This window comes from Sinocyclocheilus anshuiensis, unplaced genomic scaffold (assembly GCF_001515605.1).
Source record: "Sinocyclocheilus anshuiensis isolate Anshui unplaced genomic scaffold, SAMN03320099.WGS_v1.1 scaffold476, whole genome shotgun sequence".
Lineage (NCBI taxonomy): Eukaryota > Metazoa > Chordata > Actinopteri > Cypriniformes > Cyprinidae > Sinocyclocheilus > Sinocyclocheilus anshuiensis.
In genome coordinates this window covers 75,866-102,773 of record NW_015554139.1, presented here as the reverse complement: position 1 = coordinate 102,773, position 26,908 = coordinate 75,866, and the positions used below count along the sequence as shown (strand labels likewise).

Genomic DNA, 26,908 nt, shown 5'->3' with positions numbered 1-26,908 from the left:
AATGAAATAGCATTTTTAAGCTTCAGACATTTAACACACTTTTAGCACTAAGTCTTAAGTTAAAGCCCTGAAGCTGGCACACGCATAAGTCACAGGCAAATCATGGTGTGCCCTTTCAGATGACAACGGATTAGCATGGCAACCTTCATGGTGATTACAGATTACACTTAGCAGAAGGTAGATTTAAAGTTTGGGGTCAGTACGATTTTTTTTTTTTTGGAAGGAAGTTAATATTGCTTGCTTTTATTCAGCAAGGATGCATTAAACTGATCAAACGTGACAGTTAAGACATTTATAATGTTACAAAAGATTTCTATTTCAAATAAATGCTGTTCTTTTGATCTGTTTCATCAAAAGAATCCTGAATAAAATGTAGCACAGTTTCCAAAAATAAACAAATAAATAAATAATGTTTCTTGAGCAGCAAATCAGCATATTAGAATGATTTCTGAAGATCATGTAACACTGAAGACTGGAGTAATGACTGCTGAAAATAATTACCTTTCTTTCTTTTTTTTACTGTGTTTTAATGAAAGAAATCAGCCATAGTGAGCATAAAAGACTTCATTCAAAAACATTCAAAAATCTCACCGACCCCAAACTTTTGAATAGTAATGTACTTTCATAAAGACCTGGCAAACAAATTCATTTGCTTTGACAATCATGCAAGATTGATTTATCAGCTCAGATTATCATGACCCATATCATATAATAACAAGGTGTGCAATACATTTGCATCTCATCTGCTTTCATTGCATCTTACATAAGTACAGTAATGAATAAATGTACTTTAATATCACTTATAGCACATCTTAGACATTTTTCTGTGCTTCGCTGGTTCTTCTTACTTGGGAGCAGAGGGTTGCCTCCTCATGGAAGTATCCTTTCATGAAGTCACAGTACTCCCTCGACGTGATTTCACACCTGCAAAGCAACACACAAGACATTTCAAAAACCCACATACATGTAATCTGGATTACGTAATCAGATTCCAAAAATTAAGTACTTGTAATTAGATCACATTCAATTTTAAAATGCTCATAATCAGATTACAGTTGCTTTTTTATAGATTACATGATGGTGGTAAATTATCCGTAAGTGCATGTAAAATGTTCCAGTGTTGAGAATGCAATGTGAGAGTCAGTAGTAGCAGTTGTCCTCACCTCCCTTTAGTGCCGATGCAACAGGGCCGGCCGGTGATAGTACAGTCGATATGAGGCAGATTAGTGTGGTTCCCAGAATTATATTTGGTGCAGATCTGTAGTACATATGTCAGGACAATGTATAGCTAACCAACTCTTACAACAAAGTATTGTGGCACTGCCACATCTAATTCCATAGTTCTTTCATATATACTACAGTATATTTGCTGTAATACTTACCGGCCATTTGGTGATGTCATCAGGCCACTCATGAGGAGATACTGAAGCCGGCTCTATACATGTCCTGCCAAAAGCGCAGTACGATTTTATGTTTGAAATGTCTCTTTGAAAATTGTGAATTGAAGTATCGATTGATGTCGTATTCCCTCACCTGGGGTCCTGATGACACACAGAGCCATACTCCCGGTTCTTCCCCTCCAGCTGAGGAGTGCTGGGATGCTGAGGCCATTTCACCCACACAGCCAAAGTGCTCTGAAATAGAAATAGAAAGTTGTCACTGGCCTGACAGCTTCTCAGTCAGGTGAACAAACGTATAACCTTGATAGTAGAATGCTTACAGAGCATTCCTCCTCTGAGGTCTGCAGACAGCCAGAGCGGTCGTTGCGCACACAGCAAGCTGAATTTCGCTCCAATTCACGCTTTTTTTTAATCAGTTTGTGTACCTGGTGGTCCTGTCGCATACAAGGTGAGAATTTGGCTCCCAGATGAATCAAGGCCTCCTGATGAGAAGAGGACAATGACGATGACTTGTCTTATGATAGGGTTTTATACAGTTTATACAGTTGTTCATGTTTAATGAATTCAGTAGGAAAATGAAATATGTTTCAACATAATCAGAGTTTCACTTTTGAGAAATAAAGCCACATCTGAAGAGGCATAGGCCACCATTCAAAAGATTGGGTTGGTAAGATTTTTAAAAAAGTAAAAAAAAAAAAAGTTCACCAAGGCTGCATTTATTTGATCAAAAATACAGAAAAAATTGAATATTGTGACATATTATTACAATGTAATATGACTATTTTCTATTGTAATATATTTTAAAATGTAATTTATTCATGTGGTCTCAAAGCTGAATTTTCAGCATCATTACTCCAGTCTTCAGTGTCACATGATCCTTCAGAAATCATTCTGATATGCTGATTTGCTGCTCAAGAAACATTTATTATAATTATCAATGTTGAAAAGAGTTGGGCTTCATTTTCTCCCGACATCAGAGCCACTGAGGATGCAGTGGATTAAATTTTTTTTTATGGTAACACCATCCAATACACAAAAAATGGAAGAGAGGGGCGGGGTGAGCGGTAGCTCATTATCATTTAAAGAGACATACACTCAAACAGGTCGCTGTGAACAGAGCTGTTAATTTTGACACGGTAAAAAGGTGTTGTTTTACATGACTATTGAGGAATTTTAACCAAAGTATGTTGCAGACATTTCATGAAGACCCTAAAGAATCATAGCAACTTGTGGAAAATGGGAATCCGGTGTCCCCTTTAAATTATAACTTAAGCTCCTGCACACTGATTTTAGAAAGTAGTGACTCACCGAACTTGGTCCAATCCAAAAGTTCTCTTGCTGCACGAATTTGACGTTTTCATAAACGCCTTTATTTCTTAGGACCTTTGTGTGGGGGAAAAAAATGTGTTGACAAACACCAGATGGTCAGAAACAGGAACAGAGCATCAAACATGCTGGACCTTTTGAAAACTTAGCAGGACTCACAGAATCGACGGTTTCATGCTGGGAGAAGCCCACTGGTGCAATGCCATAAATACACACTGCCAAAATGGTGATGAGTATGTGAACGAACGTTATCCAATATGTAAAGAAAGGCCTGAGAAACAAAATAGAAACCACCTCATATTATAAGCATCTCTAAAAGTCTAATAGAAGAGTCTGAACTGAACTCAGTTCTCATACCTGCGATCATCCATGTCCTCTATCTGCTGTTTCACGTAGCTGTCGATGCGTTTGCGATATGTTCGATTGGTCAGCTTTCCCACCATGCCCAATCCATACGGTCTTTTTTCTCTTGCGAAGAGCTTTTTGACTGGCACAGCTATCCGTTGGCCTCTCCGCTGACCGTTCACACTCACAACCTCCTGCCTCAGTCGGACTTTAGGGGGTGCCTGCGTTCCCTCTTTAACCTTCCGCCAGCCGCGCTCTAGAGGCCTGTTTGAAGAACAGGACAGAATTAAAGAGCATATATATAGTCCTACAATAATATCTGAGCCCGATTAATTAATAGTTTTCCATTTTAAGATCTTATTATATCAATAAATTGTTGTCCCTTTTCAAATGAAATGATCGAATTGATTATTCTTCTGTGAACAATAAACAGCAACATATTTTTCTATGCTATCACTACTCTTATATCTCTCCTTCTTCTAGCTTGTAAAATTTTGGACAATGTTTGATATTGCTAAAATTGTGTTATTGCCTCCTTATGAGGCAATAAATTGCTTGCCTCATAAATTGCTTGTATTTCTAATTTGTAAGTCGCTTTGGATAAAAGCATCTGCTAATTGAATAAATGTAATGTAGATGTTAATATTGCTTAACATAAATTTTCAAATATATTAAAAAATTTATTTATATTTAATTAATTTTGTTATTATATTTAAATATTATTTAAATGACATTTTTTTCATATTACATATTCATTATGAAAACATTAATATTAAAGTATGTAATGACTATTTTGAATTATCAATTTAAAATATTTCTACAATTAAATTGTATCATAACAGATATTTCAAACTGAGAATGAAAATAGTTTCTGAAATACCTCTGCAGCTAATAATTATGTACTGTAAAATATGTTTTGATATCACAACACAATCATTGTGGGAGGAAATATGGCATCATGTAAATGTGTTGTGAATCTCACAGCATTAAGTGACTCCTCTCTAACTCGCTTTTGTCCAGCGCGCTGCCTGTTAGCTCCGACTCATCCAGCTGTTTGCTGTCCACATCCTTCATGGTGGAGTCTGATGGAGACTCAAACACCTCATCGTGAAAGGTGGACATCTCCTCCTGAGGCCAGACACACCGTAAACACACACATGCTGAAAAAGTCTCCCAAAAGCAAATGTATGTGTGATGTGTTTGGTGGAGTTTGCTTACCCTGGCGAAGAACGATGTGTCGAGTTCATCTGGAAAGTCCACAACATCTTCCTCAATAAAGCTAGCAGGTGTGAAGCTGCGCCTGTGAGCTCGTCTTAGCGTGCCTTCACGCAGCGAACGACCCTTAAAATACAGACAAACAGACACTTTATCAGCATACTAAGTGGTATAAAAAGTACTTGCTACAGTATAAATACCATACACTATTTACTAAGAATAAATCACTAAAATGTACATCAAAGATGGTGAATAAAGAGACTGTGTTGTGAGACCTTTGGCCTGTATATTTTGCTTCATGTTACTGGTAATTTTTAAGATTGAATGTGCACATTTGATTTATCTAACTCGGACAACCTCAGATGACCCCTTCGATAAGCCCCACCTTACAAATGTTACTTAACAATCCTACTTAGCAGCTGTTCTCATTCGACATGATCAGACAAGCTTCTGCTCTGTTCTAATGTAGGTCTGTGGAGAATCTGTGCATTTGTTCAGGAAATTATCCCAAAATACAGTAAAACTTTGTTGTTGGGTCACTTATAATAGTGAACCAAGCAGCTCAGACAGGATTCAAGCAATTGTCCCCAAACCTTTGTATGAAGCTTGAAGTTCATGCTGTGGATTAAACTATGCATTGACTGTGTGAACATCAACATCTGCACCAAGGTCAGCAGGGAATAGTGACAGAAAGATACATCGCTCAGGCCAATTAATCAGTATCAGCACTGGCCATTGAAAAACCTATATTGGGTATTCACTATAAACCACTATATTAATGTTACCAATCTGCAGTCTTTTAGTTTGCACATTTAATTAAAGTCATTGTAGTGTTGACAGTAACGTAAGTGTTCTTAGTACCATTTCTGTTCATTAACATGTTATCCACAGTTTAAAATAATTCACTAACCAAAAAATTGTGTGTGAAATCTGCATACGAATGTTTTTGGAAAAAAACATGTTTCATCAAGAACTTTAGTACTAAAATACATTCTAAATTTACGAGAAAAGAAAAACGTAGGAACTGTAGGACTGAAACTACACATTTTCATAAATAAACATAAACACACATAAATATATTTAATCATATAACGGGCAAGAAAGATGTGTTATAGCTTGAGCTACAGTAAATATGAATAATTCATGCAATTATTAGTGAATGAGACCCATTGTTATTGCATAATTTAACAATTTATTTAAGCTAAAACGGCAGATATAAATGCTTTGTGCTGTTTACAAGAAATCTTGAATTTATTCCTGGGTGATGTTTCAAAACATGTCTAACATGAGTTAGCAAACGGTTAATCGACCTTAACCAGGTTAGACGCCATATTGAATTTAACACGGATGAAAACGAGGCTGTGAGGGATAGACTTACAGTCTTTACAATGTCACGTATAAAGATAGTAGATCAGGTAATTTTCACAACTCAACTTTTAAAACTGTGTTATGGAGTATTTGTCTAATGTAGAGCAGATCCTCCCTATACGCAAAATATGCAAGCTGCGTAGGGCCCCCGAAACACCAGGGGGCCCCCTTGCTCTCAAAGATGATTTAATTTTGTTTTTGAATTTGGCCAGCGGTTATGAAAATATGAATGATCATTTCTACGTAAAAATCAGTCAAATCATGTAATGTGCATGTCGTACAGTCTTGCTCGAGACTAAAAAAACGAGTTGAAAGCGTACCGAGCCGCAGAAGAGACACTGTTTCTAAAAGGCTCTCCGCGAGCGCGATTCAAGACAGAGTGAAACACGGACAAAGGCATTTCATTCATTCGTTCATAACCACTTACATCACTACAATATCTTTATAGAAAAATCCTAATACTGAACATGAGTCATGTTTTTCCCTTACAGAAATTAACCATGCTTTTATTATAGTAAAAGTACAGTAACCAAGTTTTTTTTTTTTTGGCAAATGGAATACCATTTGTATTTATTTTTTACTAAAATTCCATGGTTAAACTATGGTTAGTGTAGCAAAAACCATGGTTAATTTGTGGTTACCATGGTTTAACAATAGTAACCATTGTCTTTGGATTTATAGTAAAAGCATGGTTAATTTCTGTAAGGGTTGTGTTGTTGTCTGCTCTAGCTCCCCTAAACCTATGATAAAATATGATTATTTGTCTGCTAAAATTAGAGATTTAATTATCGAATGGCGAATTTGGAAATAATCGCTTTAGTACATTCGGCAGGCAATTATACAATAATAATAATAAAATAGAGGGCCAAATCGGCTGCCAGGCCATTGGGAATTGTCCCGGTTCTCCCGATGGCCAGTTCGCACCTGATTTCCACAGACACGCAGAACGTCCAGGATTCATATATTGTCTTTTCGCGTCTTAATATTCACAGGCACTAGTCCATATCGCATTTTGAATCAAGTGTACTGACCTACTTTTGATTTATTCGTCCAAAATGTGGCATATTCCATCTGCGTTAGGCTATAGGAATTCCGTTTTTTTGACTGGATTCAACGAACCAGTCTGTGTTTTCCGCAACGCGGAAATTATAGGGCCGTATATCTCAGAGTAGTCAGTGCAATTTGGGAACGAAATCAATTAAATCTGTATGTGGATGTGTGTAAATATTCAAATGTAATCCCCTTTGTAATCTTTAACATTTTCATAAGTAACTGTAATTGAATTACTAATTTTTTATTAGTAACTGTAACTGATTACAGTTACATTTATTTTGTAATTAAATTACGTAACGCTGTTACATGTAACTAGTTACTCCCCAACACTGCTCATACCCCACTCCACCGCCCCACGGCCGACACAGTTTTGCGTAGGGTCCCCAGAAGTCTATGATCGGCATTCGGCACTGGTCTAATGAGAGCTTTTTCAGAAAGATGCTTTGTCAACTGAACAATCAGTGTGTTGTTAAACAACAGTACAATCCATTGTCAAAAATGAAAGATGGCATTATCCTAAGGCCTATTATTATATCATTTTAAGTAACAAAACATTACATCGCTGCATACTTTTTTTTTTTATTTTATTGCAAAATGTAACTATATTATCGTCCAGCTTTTTATATAAAGTAGGATATACTCACACAGGGCGATACACACTATATAGCAAATCTAAACTGCTTGATTGCTTGTATCATCCCAAAATGTAAACTATATTATCGCCCAGCTCTAATCTGCTAAATGGCTAAGAAGGTATGAAGACATTAAGATGTTACAGACATTAACATCATGATTTTCTGCAAAGCTCATCTGAAACCATGTGTATTGTGAAAAGCGCTATACAAATGACTTGACATCTGGCCATGTGAGACATTATTTAGACCAAACACTGCTCTGTTATTTCCAGAAAAGTACCAAAATTATTCCAAATGTACAAAGTCAACTGAAATCCTGAAATCCCGTATCAGTCACGTCTGATGATGCTCACCTTGACCAGAGCTGCCGCCGCCCTGAAGCTCATCTTGGCCACAGACTCACGCTTGCGTCTGCGTGGGATGCGGTTTAGGCCTGAGCGTGAGCTGTTGAAGGACCAGAGGGATGCACCGCCGGGGGTGATGGGAGTTTGAGGCACACTGTAGCCATCTACCTCTTCCACCATGCGAAACGCACGCCCTCGTGCCAACGGGTCCACAATCTGAACAAAGAGAGCATCGTTAAAAAGAGGAGCAGGTGCACTTAAACTATTCCAGTGACAACTTCTGGTACAGTACCTTCTGCATGCCATGCTGAGATGAGGGCACGTATAGAGGCGGAGGGGTTTCTGTGCTGGTCAGGGAGATGTTGTCTTGGCTGGGCAGCTCCATCTCACGGATCACCTGAGGTTTCAGCTTGCCGTAGCGCAGGCTGCAGTGTCGCAGGCTCTTCCTCTGCCATTTCTGCGTGGCGTCGCCTTCCTTACTGACCCCGAACCAGTCCGCCGTGCCCCTGAGAGCGATCGACACAACCCTTGTTCAGCTTGAGCTCACTCATCCACAGATCACATGCGATCCCTGACTCTCTCGTGTTTCCCTGCAGCTGTGCGTTATAGCATGTTCTTGCACAATATCTGGACGCTCCGGTAGTTTCCACAAATGTGTGTCACACCATCTCCTCCCAATTGTATAAAAATGAGATCAAGGAAATTTAAGTGAGGTAACTGTAACAAACTTCTAAGGAAATAGAGATGGGACAAGCCCAGGCATGCTTCAGAGTAAAAAATGAAACCAAGCGCAAATACACACTGAGGAACATTAGGCTGGTGTCCGACCCGTCTGCACAGCTGCTTGGCTGTGCCATAAAAAAAAAAAAAAAAAACTAGGGAAACATCTGCTTCATAATGTCAAACGGCTGACATGTTTTCAAGTTCAACTATGACTCGTGTTTCAGTCAAACTGATGAATCAATATAAACCAGTATAAAATAAAAACAGAAAGTTCAGCAGTCCAGCAAACTGCAGCCTCGCCCACAAAAATAATCACATTTTATGAAATAAAAATACTCTGGGGTGGTCCATTACAAAAATGCACCATGGTAACCATAGTTTCTGCCAAAATATCATAGTTACTAGAGTTGTTGTTACTGTCATGAATCCTGCTTGGCTTTGCCATAAAAAAAAAAAAAAAAACTAGGGAAACATCTGCTTCATAATGTCAAATAGCTGACATGTTTTTAAAGTTCAACTATGACTCGAGTTTTAGTCAAACAGATAAATCGATTTCAACCAGTGTAAAATAAAAACACAGAAAGTCCAGCAAATTGCAGCCTCACCCACAAAAATAATCCCATTTTAGGAAATAATGCCGTACAAAAACAAAACAGTACATACTCTGTGGTGGTCCATTACAAAAATGCACCATGGTAACCATAGTTTCTGCCAAAATATCATAGTTACTAGAGTTGTTGTTACTGTCATGAATCCATAAATAGATCTGGAAATTTCTGAAGCATAGGAGTGGTGTTGAGATACAGAATTCATCACCACAATGCTATCTATAGTCAGGGCCTAAAACGAACATTTTACCACACCTGCCAAAGGCCAGTGACTTGAGAAAATTTACCAGCCATAAATATTTTTTTACTGACCATGAAACAGCCAGTTTCATGGAAATTATCCTAATTATGCTTAAAAAGTATTACTTTTCACCCTCTCTTTAACAATCTGCATTAGTGCAGGATTAATAAAATAAAAAAATTAATATGGGAGCCCCTTCAGTGTCAAAATAATTCTGTCATGTTTTATTTCATGTTTCATGACAGTGGTGGTTGACATTTTTTATATCAATAAACATAAAATATTGGCAGAAATTATGGTTATCAGAGTATGTTTTTTTAAGTGGTGCGTTATAATAAGCTCCAACAATAAGCTACTGAGGACTGGAATATGCATAGATGATGCATGATATATCATTTAAATCATACATATATGTATTTCCCTCCATTTGAATAAGTGACTGTAAAAATATTAATAAATACTATGGCTGACAAATCGATTAATCGCATCCAAAATAAAAGTTGGTGTTTACATAATATGTATGTGTGTGTACGGTGTATATTATATACACACACACACACACACACACACACACGCACACACATACACACACACACACACACGTATATATTTAAGAAATATATCTAATATATATTTATTTATATTTATATATAATAAAAATCATAGATAATCACACACTCACACACACACACACACACACACACACATATATATATATATATATACATGTAAATATTTCTTAAATACATACATGTATGTGTGTGTATTTATATATACATATAAATATACACAGTACACACACATATCATGTAAACAAACTTTTATTTTGGATGCGATTAATCCATTTGACAGCCCTAATAAATACTATAATAGTATATAAATAATATTAAAATAATACTGGTTAGTATGGCTGAGATTTCCATTGTAGTTCAGAACAAACTCAGTTCTCAGTTGGGAGTCTATAAATAGGACACTGTTCACTAGAACACCTGGATCAGCATCACACAGAGAGCAATCTAATCTCATCTTTCTGACTCACTGGGGGATGGCAACAAACATGACTCAAATTGCGGCTTACTCGGTTTAATCTGCAAGAAAACAAATAAAGCCTGCCAGTCTGGGAATAGTGTCAAACCGCGCAAAAAATCTGAAGATGAATGTGCCGTGGGCTCATATAGCGGTATGAAGTATTGGAATGTTTTCTGTGATAAGCTCAATTCAGATTAGAAGAATGGCAACCATGAGCCGTGTTGAAATCATAACGGTCAGAGACAGTGAAAGCATGTCGTGATAAGAACAAAAGACTGAAGTCACGAAAGGCATGACAACCATGTGAACATAAAAACAACCCAAAAAGATTCAGTGAATTAAGACAAAGTCATTCCCAATTTAACATGCATTGAGGGAGAATGTTACCAATAGCATATGACTGTGGTGTGGTGAAGTGTATAAAGTTTTATAAAGACAGAAAATTGTAGACTTAAAGCGCACAATGGGTGACCTCTGGTTGTTTCTGGCTGGAGGTCTGTGAGGAATTAAACCAGAAAGTGACCAGTAAACAAGGCTGTACTGTATGTGGCAGCCAGTGCTTTCTTTCAGCTAATGCTAAACTCTGACTCAAACATGAAGGACCATGTGTGCTTTCAATTACTTTTACATATGTTTCCATTAATTACAAGCCTAAACCCAATTAAAAACCTCAAGACATACAAAAACTGTCACAAACCAGTCTTAGTTTGTGTCAGGGTTCCCAATGTTGCTTATTGCTAAGCTAAAAAAAACAAAAAACAATAATTAAACAAGCAGTAAAAATACACAGCATATACATTTCTTATACTGCAGTTCAAAAATTTGGGGTCAATGTGATTTATTTATTTTTGAAAGAAGAGGTGAAATAGTATTACAATTTAAAATAACAGTTTTCTATTTCATTAAATTTTAAGATGTAATTTGTTCCTGTGATGCAAAGCTGAATTCTATGAATTACTCACGATTCTTCAAAAACCATGCTAATGTGCTGATTTGTTGCTCAAGAAACATTTCTTATTATTAGAAATATTGAAAACAGTTTTGCTGCTTACTATTTTTGTGGAAACCATGATTTTTTCAGCATTCTTTGATGAATGGAAAGTTCAAAAGGACAGCACTTATTGGAAAAATAAATATTTTGTAACATTATAAATGTCTTTTGATCAATTAATAGCATCCTTGCAGAATAAAAAAAAGAACCCAAACTTATTCACATAGTGTACACACAAAAAAAAAAAAAAAAAAAAAAATTCAATCTGTTGTACAAAAAGACAAGACAAACTGAACAGTATGCCAGCTATACAATAATCTATTCTGAAACTGCTGCTTTGACATTTGAAAAGTATTTAAAAAAACAACATTTTGGTTAAATACTGACATATATATTCTCTTTTGTGTGATTTCTAGAGACTGACCAGAAAACCATGATCAAGAGAGCACCCAAAAAAAAATATATATATATATATTTATTTAAACCTTAAACTGTCTATGCCAATATTTTCTTTGGAATCAAATACATTTCCACAACTTTTCCAGTGATTTGTACTTACTGAATAAGAGTTTTTAAAAAAGCATTTGTTTACATGCACAAACAGCATTTTCATACAGGAAAATGCATATCCACTATAGAAATTTCCATTACTTTTTAAACAATTTCTTAAGATTGTAATAATTTCTATGAATTTTTAGGCCTGACAATAACAATTTTAAATTGTAACTATCAATATTATATTATTATATTAAAATGCTACTCAGCATTAAAATGATACAAGGTTGTAGGCTGAAGGCTGAAGGCTGAAGGCTGTCACTGGAGCTGTACCCTTTCAAAAGGTACACCGTGGTACCTTATTTACCCATAAACGGTGCATATTAGTACCTTAAAGCTTACTACCTAAAGTGTACATATTAGTACCCAAATGGCATACATTAGTTAGTGACAGATTGTGTGCCTTATTTTCCTGAGACTATGTACTGTAAATGTTAATAGATGGTGTTTTACATGGCAACAACTACTATTATTACAACTCTAATACCGAAGCTGACTGAGCAGGAGATTGTACAGTGCCATGTCAACATGTTCCCCTGCATAGTATGTGTTGTGTGTGAGAGCTCCCTCGCAAGGCCTCCTGCGCTCCGCTGTACCTGAGCAGGGTTCTGGAGAGGGACTGATGCCTTCTGAAACCATGCCGCCCTGCACGGTGACCCTTAATGGGCACAGTGTTAATCCTCTCAAAGTGCACCCTCCTGCTGCTGTGGATGGCCCGAGAGGATGGAGGATGGGAGGAGAGGAAGAACAGGACAAAGAAAGCAAGCAGAAGAAAAAGAGATAAAAAGAAAAGAGTGAAGGAGAAGAACTGGAAAACAGATCAACAAGAGCCAGAGAGCAAGATTAGCAAATTGAGCAAAAGCAGAGTATTCCAGCAGGAGGGTTATTATCAGTGAACTCGTGTGCAAGACTTAATGAGTAGCATATGAGGGAGAGACATGTGCTAGTCACACATACACACACAGATGCACAGAAATACACAAAACAAGGCTGAAAAGTGGCGTCGTCCACACAGAAACCATGTAAACAGGCACACAGACACTGGTTCTTTTCAGATTTGGTTTATCAGCCATGAAATGAGGAATTTCAAACCCTCCGGCACGGGGAATCACATGCACATTCCTATTACATCTCAGCTCAAAACAATCTCAGCAAACAAATCATAAAAAAGCCTGGCAACATTCGCTTGCAACCAAAAAGGTACAACAAGTGTCAACTACAGAAGCACACACGATTCACAGATGCAAGATCAAGAACAAAGTATGCAAGATCATGGGCTACATTAATGCGCATCCATCCAATTAAAACTCCTACAACAAGACTAAAACGCTAGGAAATGAATGCTGGTGTAGTCATTTAGCTTTGTTCCAAAATGTAGTGAGCTGTATTCTAAAGAATTGGTTACATTCACTGTTGTTCGACGAATTTTCGCATACGAAATCCAGTAATTTCAATAGGAATACATGTGATCTGGAATTTCACACGAGGACAAAAGATTTCCCCTTACAGATTTTGCAATGCATTCAATCTGGTCGTGCGAATTGCTGCGTTGAGTTACAAAAAGCTGCTTGGTTTGTTTAAACTGTGCTTCATACTTCTCTGTAGTGATAATAGAGAATAGACCTTTTTTGCTTGTGATATATTGCTAATATACCTTAAGGTAGCAGCCGAACTGGGATAGAACTCCTTTGGTGAGTTGGCCTACAATTGTTTTTAATAGAGTTTGATGTTAGCATGTTGCTAAGCTAAAACAGTGGCACTCTAACAAGCATAACATAAAAACAAACAAATATTAAATAAAACAGTCCATTTTTAATTATTTTAAACTAGTGCTGTTATACGATTAATCGCATCCAAAATAAAAGCTTTTGTTTACATAATATATGTGTGTGTATTGTGTATATTTATTATGTATATATAAATACACAAACATACATGTATATATTTAAAAAATATTCACATCTCCATATATAATTATATTCATATATAATTTATATTATATATAAACAAAACATATTTTTCTGAAATATATACATGTTCAAAACATATTTTTCTTAAATATATACATGTATGTTTGTGCATTTATATATACATAATAAATATACACAGTACACACACATATTATATAAACAAAAACGTTTATTTTGGATGCGATTAATCGCGATTAATCGTTTGACAGTCACAACACTTATAAATATATTGAGACATTACTCTTGCTTCATCCACCATCTTGGATTAATATTTTTAGTGAGGTTGTCTCATTGCATTATGTAATGGACTTCTCAAATGACACATGCAATGCTGCAAATCTTGTACCACCATTTGGAACAGTCTTCCTACACAATATCTATTTATACAGCTTACTAGGTTTTGGAACAGAGTTTGACCTTTGGTAAAGACATGAATCTCAGACCTGATGGGTTTGTAAGAGTAGATGTGAGTAGCAGCCACATGTAATGCCTCTCCTACCTCTTGATGGTTTGTGTGATTGAAGACTGACGCTGGAAAGCAGCTCGACGGGGGTCAGAGACATCACGTGGAGGAGGGGGCAGATGAGAGGTTTCCACAGGCATACTGACGCTGCGATGGAAACCATGCCTCTTCACGGGCTGCAGAAAGAGAGACATGGACAGGATTAGAGCTACACTGTGTATGAAATAATGGAATTACAAAGTCGGTATGAAGTGAGAGATAGAATTAAAACGAGGTAGACAACAGCGCTCGTACCTGAACAAAAGCTGGAGCTTCGTCCACAGACACCTGAGCGGTGGGAATGTCCAGTTTTAGCCATGGTGGCTTCTTGCGCTGCAGGCTGCTGGTGCTGTCGCGTCTGGATTCAGCCATGCTGCCTGCCTCTCCCTCGACCTGCCAGCTACAGAGAGAGAGGGAAAATGAGATGAAGAGAGAGGTGAATTCTCAAAAGTATTGCACAGTGTGCCATTAAATCCTAAATGCAAACAGGTAATCCTCAAAGTTGAGGCTTTGTTGTGCTGATAAGTTTCATGACTAATGTAGGGAATGGGAATTGCTCACTGCATACTGCACGCTATATGCTGTATACTGCCTCAGGGCTCAACAATAAGGATTTTTTTGTTCCTGATAGATTTTTCTTGTCAATATTGTCATGAGCGCCACAACAACAACAGCTATTTTTAGTAACACATTTCTATACATGTCACGTAAAAAAGTACATTTAATTTTTCAGTAACACCAAGTTTGCTTAAATTGTGGAACTTGTATTTAATTATTATATATTTAAATGTATAATTATTGTAATTATTTATAATATACTGTACACTAGATAATTTTGAAAGAAGTTTATTATTAATCAAAATACATTCAAATCTGTAATATTGTGAAATATTACAATTTGAAATAAACTTCCATACATTAATATATGCTATAAATTTATAAAACCACTTTTGCATACAAACATGTTTGTTGGTTAGAAATCCAGTACACATATTGCAGCATACTATGCACAATATATTATATGCTATTCTGAACACACCAAATGTCTAATTAAAAGTACTTGCTAGGCCACCAGATGGCAGTCTAAAATCACCACAAGATGTCTGAACGCCCCCAAATCCAGTAAACCCTCTTGCTGCTAAGGAGGAAACCATAAAATGTAAATAAAGAGCAGTTTTCTCATATGTTTGCATTCACTCAACATACTCAGCTCCACTTAACTGACTAATAAACATTTGTACTTTGGGGGTGGAAAAGTTTATTGTCAATAGATTAAGCCAAAAGCCACTGACTTTACACTACCCCCTCATTAAAAGTGCTGCTTTGTGGTGAAGAAGGAATTTTGTGAGAGGCCATCATTATTGTGTCTTCCCGCTGCATATTCCCACACAGCCTGAGCAGAGTGTTTTCCAGATCACTGCAGCATGCGACCAGCAGCTGAAGAGCACTAAACAGACACTCTTTCTGCTTTTCTCCATTCACTGAATACTGCTTGTCAAGATGTCAGTTCAGTGCAGCCTGTATGTCTACAGAGTAGAGATCTGCCACCCGACCTGAGACTGTTTGTGCGTTTTGAGTCGAGTTCAGGTCAGGTCTTCATGCTATTATTTATATATATATGCCCTTTATCTACATGTGAGATCAGAGCCATGTAAAAGTGCCTATTATAAGAACCTAAAAGTACTATGTTTCTGATTAAATTAAACTCAGGTTTGTGCTTTTGATTCTCACTGGCTTGATGCTGCAACTGCATCTCACAACTGCAGGAACCGCTTGTTCGTCATTCAGTTGTGACTCTATAACTGTACAGGGCTAAACACACCAATCACAGACAGTGTTGACCTGGCAGACAGGAGAGAATGCACAAACTTACAAAGATACCGAAATAGACACTGGTTTGCACAAATACTGGAAGCAATAATAAAACACAATAAAATAATGGCAGTAAAGCAGACACAAATGTGTTATGAATGTATGAGTCAGAGCAAACAACTAAATGATTTGTTGTTTAAATTCAAGATCTTTGAAAGTATGAGTCATTGCCCTTTATATCATTACATACCTAAGAATAAACTACATATGGGAGGCAAATCTTCTCCTAATAGGTCTTTGGTGGGACTAAAACATGCGGTGTCACATCAAGAGACATCTCTAGGGTGAAGACAGGAAGGGTTTGCAGGGTGAGGTTTCCATGGCAACAGCAAAAGGGTCGAGAGGCTTTGTATGTGTGTATGTGTGTGTGTGTGTGTGTGTGTGTGTGTGTGTGTATACAATGAAAGCAAAGTCACTTTGGATAAAAGCATCTGCCAAATGTAAATGGAAAGTGAATCATTTGCAGTGCACCATGAATGAACTGCAAAATAAATGGACTGCAAAATATAATTTTAAAATATAAATGTATAAATGACGCAGAAAATTACTCCTGATTGTTATAAAAAATACAATTAAGCAAATATAGACAAAATAAAAAATAATTCTGTCAAATTTGCAGAAATATGTTCCTAACTACATAGTAAATAAAACAAAAATACTGATTATAATTTATTAAAATGTTTTGTTGTTAATTTTTTAAACACTTGTATGTCTACAGTGTCTTCAACTACACATTGTCATATAGAGTAAACATCCAGTCATCAATGAGTCAGATGTTAAATCAATAATAATGCTCTGATGGACTTAACAAGTAATTCATGAGTAAGACTGAATCGTACAGTAACTTGTCAGTTTGTGGGTCTTTTCGACTGAGTAATAACTCTTATTCACATTCATTATTATTGAGTCAATTATACATGACTACAATGGTCCAGCTGTGTTTTTGCTTTTGCATGCAGCCAGCGAAGACAAAACAACAGAAAGACAAGTTTAATGTCTTTGTATTCTTTCACATATCTCATCACATTCAATTCAGACTTCAAACTCATAAATCAGAGGAAAAGACAATATTCTTCTGCAACCCATTTTTTATTCTCGCTCTGTCTAGGGACTGACATGGAGCCAAAGGCAGTCATTCTGGGATATATATTCACCCCTGGGGAAGGCCTCCAAATCTGTTCTTGGTTACACTTAACAAAACAGGTTTAACACAGCACACCACTTTTAAGCTCCCATGATGTGTGATGATGAAAGCCTCTGTGAAAAATATAAATCACAGAAACACAGAGGCACACTGAAGTTCATAAACCTTGAATCTAGCAGAACCCGAGTTGAAAGTTTAAACTTAAAACTTATCAAATTAGTCACTCATCAGTGGCACCATGCAAGAAAGAAGCCCTGCATCTGTAGCTCATGGTGGAAAGTTAAACACTCTCCTTGTCCATGAGAAAGTTTCTGCCCGCTGAAGAGGAATGCGGACTGATACCATCACTGGCCTTTCAGTATGTGTGCTGTGGCGTGTGATGACTGTGAGATTACAGAGCAGACAGGAGCAAAGCCGCAGCTTTGAGGACACACCTGTCAGGCAATGCCAATGGTTTTCCACCACAGACGAGGACTGGGCGATATCGGTCAAAATATAATCAGTCTCATGAACCGAACAGTTTGCATCAGTCTTTTTGAGTTATGACAACTTCTAATGAAATGATGTTCAACCAACAACCAATTACATTCCTCTCACACTAATAAATCCTCGTTTGTACTTCTAATTCATGACTGGTGTTTTGTTTTGCTCTCTCTGTGCTTCCGCGCTCATCACTTCTTGCCTAAGCTTACACTACGCCTACATCATACACTGGAACACCACTCTCTGGTGAATGCGCGTACGACAGTTAGTAGAAGCGAGAGATTATAGTTTATAAAGTTTTAAATATGGACATACAATGTACATTATCGATTAAGGCGGTGCAGGGTTTTGTTTGCATCCATTGGTTGTTGATTGGATTTTGAGATGTGAAAGCACATCTGAATGAGAGTTGTTTGTAAGAAAGGGGCAGTGGATTAAGCAGACTAAATGATTGGAGCTGTATGGCATACGTCACCAGAGAGAAGGCACATGTCATGTTTCAACTGAAGATCAAGTTGATATTTTGATTAAAATTTACAAGGTCAAAAAAAAAAGTATCGACGAATCGTTCATAAAAAGATCAATAAAAAGCATTTAGAGAATTGATGGTGATTTTTTTTTTTATAAAAAAAAAAGTCAACGAACTTATCGCAAATATTTCAAAAACGATTTGATGTATATTGTCCAGCCCCACCACAGATAGGATCCACCTGTCAGGTTCAATATCCGAACAGACGCATTACAGAAATCTAATCCTGACATTCAAGCATGTCAGAACCCAAATTGGCTAATTCTGAAAGGCAACGATTATGTTTGACACAGGAGTCAGAAATGAGAAGACGCAGTTGTGCTGTGTGATAGACCGCTGGAGAGGCCTGAGGGGACACACATGAAAGCTTCCCGTCAGCCCTTGAGCCGGAACAGACCACCGTGACTGTTTAATGTCTGTATCAGTATCCATGATCATCTTATTAATCTGTCTACTAAATCAAAGGACAGGCTGATTACTGACTGCATGAGAGCCATCAGCCCCGGGTCTGCACATTTTGGGATTGCGGTGATTATCTTCTACACCCCTGTCATTTGACTCGAACCCCTACAGCAGTGCTTCCTGAAAAGCTCATATGTAGCATGTGGCACAGCCTGGGTTTATGTTGCAGATGCCTAAGGTTAGTTTCAAAGAGCACTGAAGTTACATCGCCAGCAATTAATTGCCTTCAGCTTTACTGTCACATCTTAAACATTATAGCACCTGTCAATCACAGAAGCATGTTTTGGGGCTAGACTTCAAGCTGTTTCTCTAGCCTGTGCATGCATGGACACTGTGGCATCCGTCACAAGGCTGCACATGTCAGATATCCCCAGGAGAACCATGGGAAGAACCACACAAGGCCAGCTGTGTGTTTTGCAACACTCCCTAAACTATCAGCATGTGTGTAAGACACTGGGCAGCTGTGTTCAATGCATAATGTAGATGTGATGAGATATTTACAGTTATTTTGTATACAGTTATATTCTATTGACAATTCTAACCAAAGCGACTCACAGTGCACATTTTTACAAGGACAGAACTTTGGAGCAAGTTCACACTCAAAAATCAAAATTTGTGTCATCTGTTCACCTTCACTTCAAACATATGTTTGTATTTCTGTGGAATGCAAAAAGAGTTATCTGTAACAGTGTATCCCTTTTAATTCACACAACTTAAAATAAAATTACAATACCATTTAAAAGTTTGAGGTTGAGGTTAATATTTTTATTCAACAAGGATGGATTAAATTAATCAAAAGTGACAGTAAAGACATTTATAATGTTACAAAAAATTATATTTTATATATATTATATTTGGATTTCTTTTGATCTTTCTGATCAAAGAATGATCTTTTGATCAAAGAATCCTGAACAATATGTATCACAGTTTCCAATACTAATCAAAAATATTAAGCAGCACAACTGTTTTCAACATTGATAATAATAAGATTTTTTCTTGAGCAGCAAATCTGCATATTAAAATGATTTCTGAAGGATCATGTGACACTTAAGACTGGAGTAATGATACTGAAAATTCAGCTTTGCATCACAGGAATACAGGAATAATTAAAATATATACTGAAAGAGAAAACAATTATTTTAAATTGTAATAATATTTCAAAATATTACTGTTTTTTCTGTATTTTTGATCAAATAAATGCAACTTTGGTGAGCATAAGAGACTTCTTTCAAAAACATTTAAAAATCTTACTAACCCTAAACTTTTTAAAGGTAGTGTGTATATAAATTAACAACAATCAATGCTGTAACTGTATTTTTCATTGTTATTTCATGTTAGTTATTGCATTAACTAATGTTACATAACATACAGAACTTGAATGTGAAGTGATTTATCAAAATGTCCATGCCGCTCTTTTCCATTCAATAAAAGTGGATAGGGACCAGTGGAAGTTGTGGTCCATATGACTCATGCACTGAAGTCTTTTGTCTTTTGAAGCCATGCGATAGCCTTGTGTGAAGAACGGATTCAAATTTAATCTTGAATGAAATTTCATTTTTGAACAATCTTTTTAGGTGCCCTGTTCAAAGTCACAGTGCTGAGGGTTTGATAGACATAGCTCATGTGAGGTTTGAAAATACAGCCTTTCAGTCAGCAGCCCAGATCCTAACCCATCCACATCACACAAAGTTAATAATTAGGATATATTATGAAGGATTTTTTTATATCCTCTAATGTCAGTTTGGCAGGTCATGGGAAGGATATCCTTGAGGAGGGATACCATAGACTGAATTCTACACATGGCTGTCATCCAAAGGATATGAGACCTCTTTAAAGGTATTCATTCAGATTTATGCTTCCACATAAAAAAGGAAATTGCCCCTCTCAAAAGCTTCAAAAAGATCACTAGTATGAAAGTTACAAAGCAAGTGAATAGTATCACATCGAGATGTCAAACATACTTTTGAGGAACGCTTGTCTGAACAAAACTTGCATTTCAAGACAGCTTGTGCTAATGGGACAAAATCTGCATTTTAGCGTTCTCTCTTCCTGGCTGAACCACATGTGGTGTCACTCAATGTTTTTCTTTAAAATCCAAGCTCTTTATGTAGCCATGTAGTGATTTGTTTTGACTGTCCGATTAGATCAAGAGAAAGAAAATCTTGGCTTTCATCTTGAGGTTACATTGTTCCTGATTAGCTTCCTGCCCTTGTGTTACCCCAGGCAAAAGCCTGCCACGAGCTAAAACTTCCTGTTTTAAAGGGGTCATATGATGCTGCTAAAAAGAACATTATTTTGTGTATTTGGTGTAATGAAATGTGTTTATGCGGTTTAAGGTTAAAAAAACACATTATTTTCCACATACTGTACATTATTGTTTCTCCTCTATGCCCCGCCTTTCTGAAACGTGTCGATTTTTACAAAGCTCATCGGTCTGAAAAAGCGAGGTGTGTTCTGATTGGCCACCTATCCAGTGCGTTGTGATTGGCCGAATTCCTTAAGTGTGTTACGGAAATGTTATGTCCCTTACCATATTGTGATGCCTGCGGCAACCACATGTGACGACCCCGGGCTGGACTCCGCTTCGTCCACGGTGAAAGCCGATCCGGCGAACGACAGCGCGAAGTTGGAAGTATTTCCTCAGCGACCAGCACGGATCAGCTCTAGGCATGACGAAGCGATATCGTCCTCTTTTGGAAGGCCAAACAAAGTAGTTTCGCTTTCACAATGAAGCACACAGCGCCTTCACGGCTTTATGCAAATCTTCCCAGATAGTGACGTAGATATGTGGGGGCGTGTTAGAACGAGCCGTTTTAGGTAGGCATGGCTGACTCTTAATTTTTATAAAGAATATCTCTTTGGATTTGAGACTTTAGTCTTTGCAACTTTACAGATCTTCTTTATGCACCAAGAGCTTGTAACACCAAAGAGAAAGGAAAAATTGAAATCGCATCATATGACCGCTTTAAGACATTATCCATCTGAAACTTTTGAAACTATGACTGATATTTACAGAAAACTAAAGTGTTGCTTAAACTAGTGCAGGTGCAGTATTTAAAATAGGGAATTCAAGACATAGGATAACATGCAAAAACAGACTGACTGTTGAGTTTTCTCTCAATGAGACACGAAAGTCTTTTATAGGGGCTTTATTTTCCTTTTATGATTTGTATGATCTGTTCACACCACAACAGAATACAATAACTGGTTGAATGAGTGCTAGTCATGCATGGCAGGTTGTGTAGTAATGGATAGAGCCACAGTTAGAGCGGGTGAGAGTTTAGATGCTGAATGTGTGTGTGTGTGTGTGTGTGTGTGTGTGTATTGGGGTGGTGAACTGCTGAACTGCACATTGTGCATTTTTCAGCAAGCCTTCTGTTTCCACATCTCAAGCCACTCAGGACAGACCCTCACCACCAGCAGACCAAATGGAAACTTCCTCTCTGAGATTTTCCACCATTTGAGCCTAATATACAGTAGAAAACCCTGCCAAGCCAGATACGATTGTTTTTGGAGAAATCTATCTGATTGGATGACCTGCCACTGCCAATGTCTAACGGCTGATAACTCTGATGTGTGTGTCGAGTTTCATGAAATTCTAAGCATGTTAAGAGCCTCAAAAACACCAAAGAAAAGTTTTAAAGTTAGATGTGTTGCCATGGCAGCACTTTTTAAGATATCAGTAATCCTTTCACAGTTTTACATCTGCCTTGTCTTGATATTATCCTGATGAAGTTTAAATCAAATTGGGTACATATAAGATGATGCTTTCAAAGCATATTGAAAATGACACACTTCCTGTTGTCAGTTGGTGGCACTATAACTTTGATCAGCCTCCATCAACAAACAAACTGCTGAAGTTCTGTCAATGTATGCTAAAGTTATAGCAAACTTCTTGTTTCTGTTGTTTTTTCACCATATATTTATTGCCTCGCCATGGCCAAACCATTCAAGATATCAAAAATCCCTTCGCAATTTAGCATTCTCAATATCTTAAGATCATGTTGACCGAGTTTGGTGGCAATTGGATGAAAACTCTAGGATTAGAATATCAAATTCAAATACCAAATTTCATGCTTTTTTCCGCAAATCCCTGAATAGCCAAATTCCTGTTGGGTGGAGCATACGAGTTGCACTTTGAAAGTTGTTCAGGTCGATGAGATCTTATATGTTTACAGAGTTTCATATGTAAAAGCACAAGTATGTATGATATATGGACCACAACATTTTAGGACATTCTGCGCCCCCTATGGGCTTGGGCCCTAAAAATTGGTCTGCTTCTCACAAAAAGCTGTGTATCACAATATATAATGACCACTTTTATGGTGCTTTTTTTGTTTTTTAAAGATCAGAAGTCCCAGTCTGCATTCATTTTCATTGTATAGAAAAGATAGAAAAGAGCAGCTTGGACATTCAGCAAAATCTCTTATTTCGTGTTTCACAGAGGTTTGGAACAACATACGGGTGAGCCGTGTGAATCTTTCATGAGAACAATTCCTCTAGAAAGCACTTCAGACTCACGTAAAGAGGAGAGTTCAAGCCAAGCCGATCTTATGAGAAAAACATAACTATTTTATGAGGTGAATTCATATGAATTTGTACAATGTGAATCAAACAGAAACATACCATTTTTAGAAAAAAAGTAAGCATGAAGATCCATACGTAAACCCTAATTGGCAGGTCACACAAAAACATACGAATGAATTCATAAAAATTCAGCACCAATTGGCCAAATGGAAAACAGTTAAGTATTGCAAATGTGTGTTGGTTCAAGCAGTACAGATGGACACTGTGTTGTGTGCAGGTACTCAAGTCTTGCATGTGTTTGTGTTTATTTGGGGTAACATGGTTTGATTAAAGAGCCCCGGGCCAGAAGAAAGAGGTTTAATGAGTGGATTAGGAAACACAGTGATGGATGACTTCATTTATTTGTGTGTTTGAAACACTAGTCACTTCCTTCCTAAAGGCTGAACATCCTGGCTTTCAGGAAGGCTTCGCTCTCTCTCTCTCTCTCTCTCTTTCTCTTTCAGTCTCGCTCCTCACAATCTTTTTGGACCCATAGTTCTCATACACACAAGCGGCCGCTCTGCTCACAGCATTTATAATGTGATGTCTTTATTTCCCAGTCACAGAGAGTTTAAGCTCCCCCAGTTGCACACATACCACAAAGCAGCCAACAATGTTATTTCCGCCCATGCCAAGCTGACTTCTCCTTTCCTCTCGTACACTACCAGCAGTGTGCCGAGAGGATCTGCTCAGTCTCAACAAATCAGCCTGAAAGGAATTCCCCCTTTACTCCCAAACATGGAAAGACTGACAGTTGGACTTTAAACTGTAGCATTGTGTAACTATTTCACTGTGCAAGTCAATGGTCGTGATTAAAAAGATACACACATGGGAAGTGTGCACAATCAGTGCGATCATGATTCACAAAAATCAAACAGTTGCCGGTAGCCATTGTCTTCCATTTTATTTCCATAGTATGGAAGTCAGTGGCTACCGTCAACTGTTTAGTTACTAACATTCTTTAAAATTTATTCTTTTATGTTCAACCGAAGAAAGAAATTAATACAGGGTTGAAACAACTTGAGGATGAGTAATTTACATTTTTGGGTGAACTATCCCTTTATTATGTCAATTGTTCCTCTAGTTTAGAGGAACAATAGTCACACTATTAAAAAAAAACATGTTTGTAAGAGGAGGAGATAGATTTGTGACTTTACATTGTTCTGTACTGTACTTGTACTGTACATTGAATAACATTTATTTTAATTATGTTTGAAATAAAATGGCAAGAGTGAACATCTCCAATATTTTTCTAAGTACTTTTAAGAGAAACAAAATAATTAATGACGAAGCTTGTAATTTCTGCACCACTAGAATTACCAAAAAAATTCAAAAAGATAAACAGAATGCGCTGTGTTACAGTTGGTTGGCCAAACAGAAAATGTCCAGCCAATGCTATGTTTCAGGCTGGATGGATGAGGTCTCTGTGGATGGAATATGAGAAAGCATATTTACAATATAGGGCTGGGTGATAAATTGATAACGATAATTGATTTAAACTAGCTTAAAGCCAGATGAAACAGCGCTGAAATAAGGAGAAAAACTCTGCGCAACGAGACTTTTCAATCTACAAATCACCATCATTTACCATGGGTTTACTGTAGCAACACTAACTGCACCATGCTATTGTGGCAGAAATGTGGGATATTCATATCAAATTTTATTATATTATTATTGTAGACATGTATTAAATGTATTAAAGGAGTAATTGAAAATAATTACAGTATTTTTCTGTGATTAAGCTATGGCGTTTGTGAACAATCTGCAGCCAAGCTACTCAAGCTAATACTACTGTCAGCTCAAGCTACTGCCAAATGTGCATTTCTAAGAGACAAAAATTTTTTATTATTAATACTGCAGCCTGCACTGCAAGCTGTGCTGAAGATACGCATCATCAAAGTCAGTCAACACAAACCTATTTCATGATTTGAAACAACATCACTCAGAACATGCAGAAACTAAGAAATCTATTTTTCCATTAAGAAAAATGACTGGAAAAGTGTAAAGAATTAAAAAATGTGAAGTGTTTGCTATGTTCTGACAATAAAGAGTAGTTTAAAACCACAATTAATGGTCTGGTTTCTTCAACTTCCACATGCAAAAAACTGCCTTTAAACTGGAAAGAAATAAAGATTTAAAATGTATCGTGATAATTATCGATATCGACTGATATGTCAAATTTTATCGCGATTTTTTTTTGGCCATATCGCCTAGCCCTATTACAAAATCTGCAAAAATACATTAGTAGTAGTAATTTATCAGATAAAACAGTTGAGAAATCCATCATCTCATTCTCCAGCGCTACAAAAGAGCAACCTAAGAACAATATGATCTTTCTCTGGGTGTGTGTTCTGTTGTGTTAACTCCAGCTCATCTTCAGTCTGTCTATCAGTGCAAGTGCAGACTCAGACTTTTTTTTCAATCTTTTTATAGCTCACCAATTATGAAGCTGACAACAGCAGGGGAGTTGCTCAAGCTTGGTGGATGATTCTGGACAACTTTTGAAACAGATTAGGAGTCTAAAAATAAAGCCCATCATCTAGGAGCAGAGAAAGCCAGGTGACTGTGCTGCTACTGCACACTGCTGCCAGAATGACATAACCAACAGTAGAGCGGCACGCTGAGCCCATGCTTTGTCTTCTTATGAAGGACAAGCCGGTATGACAATTAACCATACTTCAGCAGAAAGAAGTTCTGAAATGCTTCAATATGAAATCAGAATTCTTTTTCTTTCCTAATATGTAATCCTGGTCTTACTGTGCACAATTCACTGTCAATCCCAAAGGAAAAAAGTTTTATAATCTACCATAACTCTATGCCATAATGCTGGGGTGTTGTGGGTAATAGCTATGCAGAAACCTGATGCCGAGTCCCAATTCGCATACTATTCGTCCTAAATATTTGAAAATAGATTTAGGGGCCTATCACACAGAACATGTCCTTGCGTCTAAAAATGCGAGATGCAGCGCTCAGGAATGGTTTGATAAAAAAATGCAGAGAATGAGACACAAGGTAATCTGACAGCATTGCATTCAACCCTCCACCAGCGCCGTCTCTCATTGTGTTGCTGGTTAGCCTCTGGTCTGCTTGTGCGCATCATGTGTTTTGGAGGAGGCGTGGCTTTGAAGAGTGATTTGTTGGGAGGGTGGGATCTTATGCTTTCAAAGCTAGCTTGCGATTGCTAGCCTCTCCGGAATCGCCTACCCTACCTTTAACTCGACATGGCGTCTTAACAACGCAGTGCTCATGTGCAAGATGCTGAAAAAGATGCGAGACGTCACACACATCCGTCTAGTGCGTTTACATAGAAAAACAATAGAAAAGTAGCGAATCCGAATGAAAAAACGTGTTCTGTGTGAACGGCTCCTTAGTGTGTCCCAAATCCTATTAGGAATGGGCATTTTTCAAAAATATTGTATTTGAATATTTAGGCTAGGTTTTTGTCACCATTTCTGAACAAGCTTATGATTAGACATTGTACACAAAAATGTTCTACAACAACGTTATGTTATATCTCAAAGTTTTTTTTGTTGAAAAGGTGTGTAAA

At 37.2% G+C, this 26,908-nt stretch overlaps 1 protein-coding gene across 2 annotated transcripts in view; it reads right to left on the bottom strand.

The window, feature by feature from the left end:
• The window catches only part of LOC107670513 (inactive rhomboid protein 1-like), a 53,185-nt gene that overhangs the window by 4,925 nt on the left and 21,352 nt on the right, over positions 1 to 26,908 (bottom strand). Inside the window, exons 2-16 of one of the 2 annotated variants that reach the window (XM_016463145.1) lie at positions 14,561 to 14,705; positions 14,303 to 14,442; positions 12,430 to 12,537; positions 7,979 to 8,192; positions 7,696 to 7,902; positions 4,290 to 4,412; positions 4,054 to 4,199; positions 3,084 to 3,335; positions 2,886 to 2,997; positions 2,709 to 2,783; positions 1,721 to 1,882; positions 1,534 to 1,634; positions 1,383 to 1,446; positions 1,164 to 1,258; positions 849 to 924 (exon numbers count right to left, since the gene is read on the bottom strand). In XM_016463145.1, the coding sequence (XP_016318631.1) occupies positions 849 to 924; positions 1,164 to 1,258; positions 1,383 to 1,446; positions 1,534 to 1,634; positions 1,721 to 1,882; positions 2,709 to 2,783; positions 2,886 to 2,997; positions 3,084 to 3,335; positions 4,054 to 4,199; positions 4,290 to 4,412; positions 7,696 to 7,902; positions 7,979 to 8,192; positions 12,430 to 12,537; positions 14,303 to 14,442; positions 14,561 to 14,677 (1,992 nt within the window). In that variant the 5' untranslated portion in view covers positions 14,678 to 14,705. Of the gene's footprint in view, positions 1 to 848; positions 925 to 1,163; positions 1,259 to 1,382; positions 1,447 to 1,533; positions 1,635 to 1,720; positions 1,883 to 2,708; positions 2,784 to 2,885; positions 2,998 to 3,083; positions 3,336 to 4,053; positions 4,200 to 4,289; positions 4,413 to 7,695; positions 7,903 to 7,978; positions 8,193 to 12,429; positions 12,538 to 14,302; positions 14,443 to 14,560; positions 14,843 to 26,908 lie in introns of those variants that run through there. The other variant, XM_016463147.1, reaches the window with a different exon arrangement.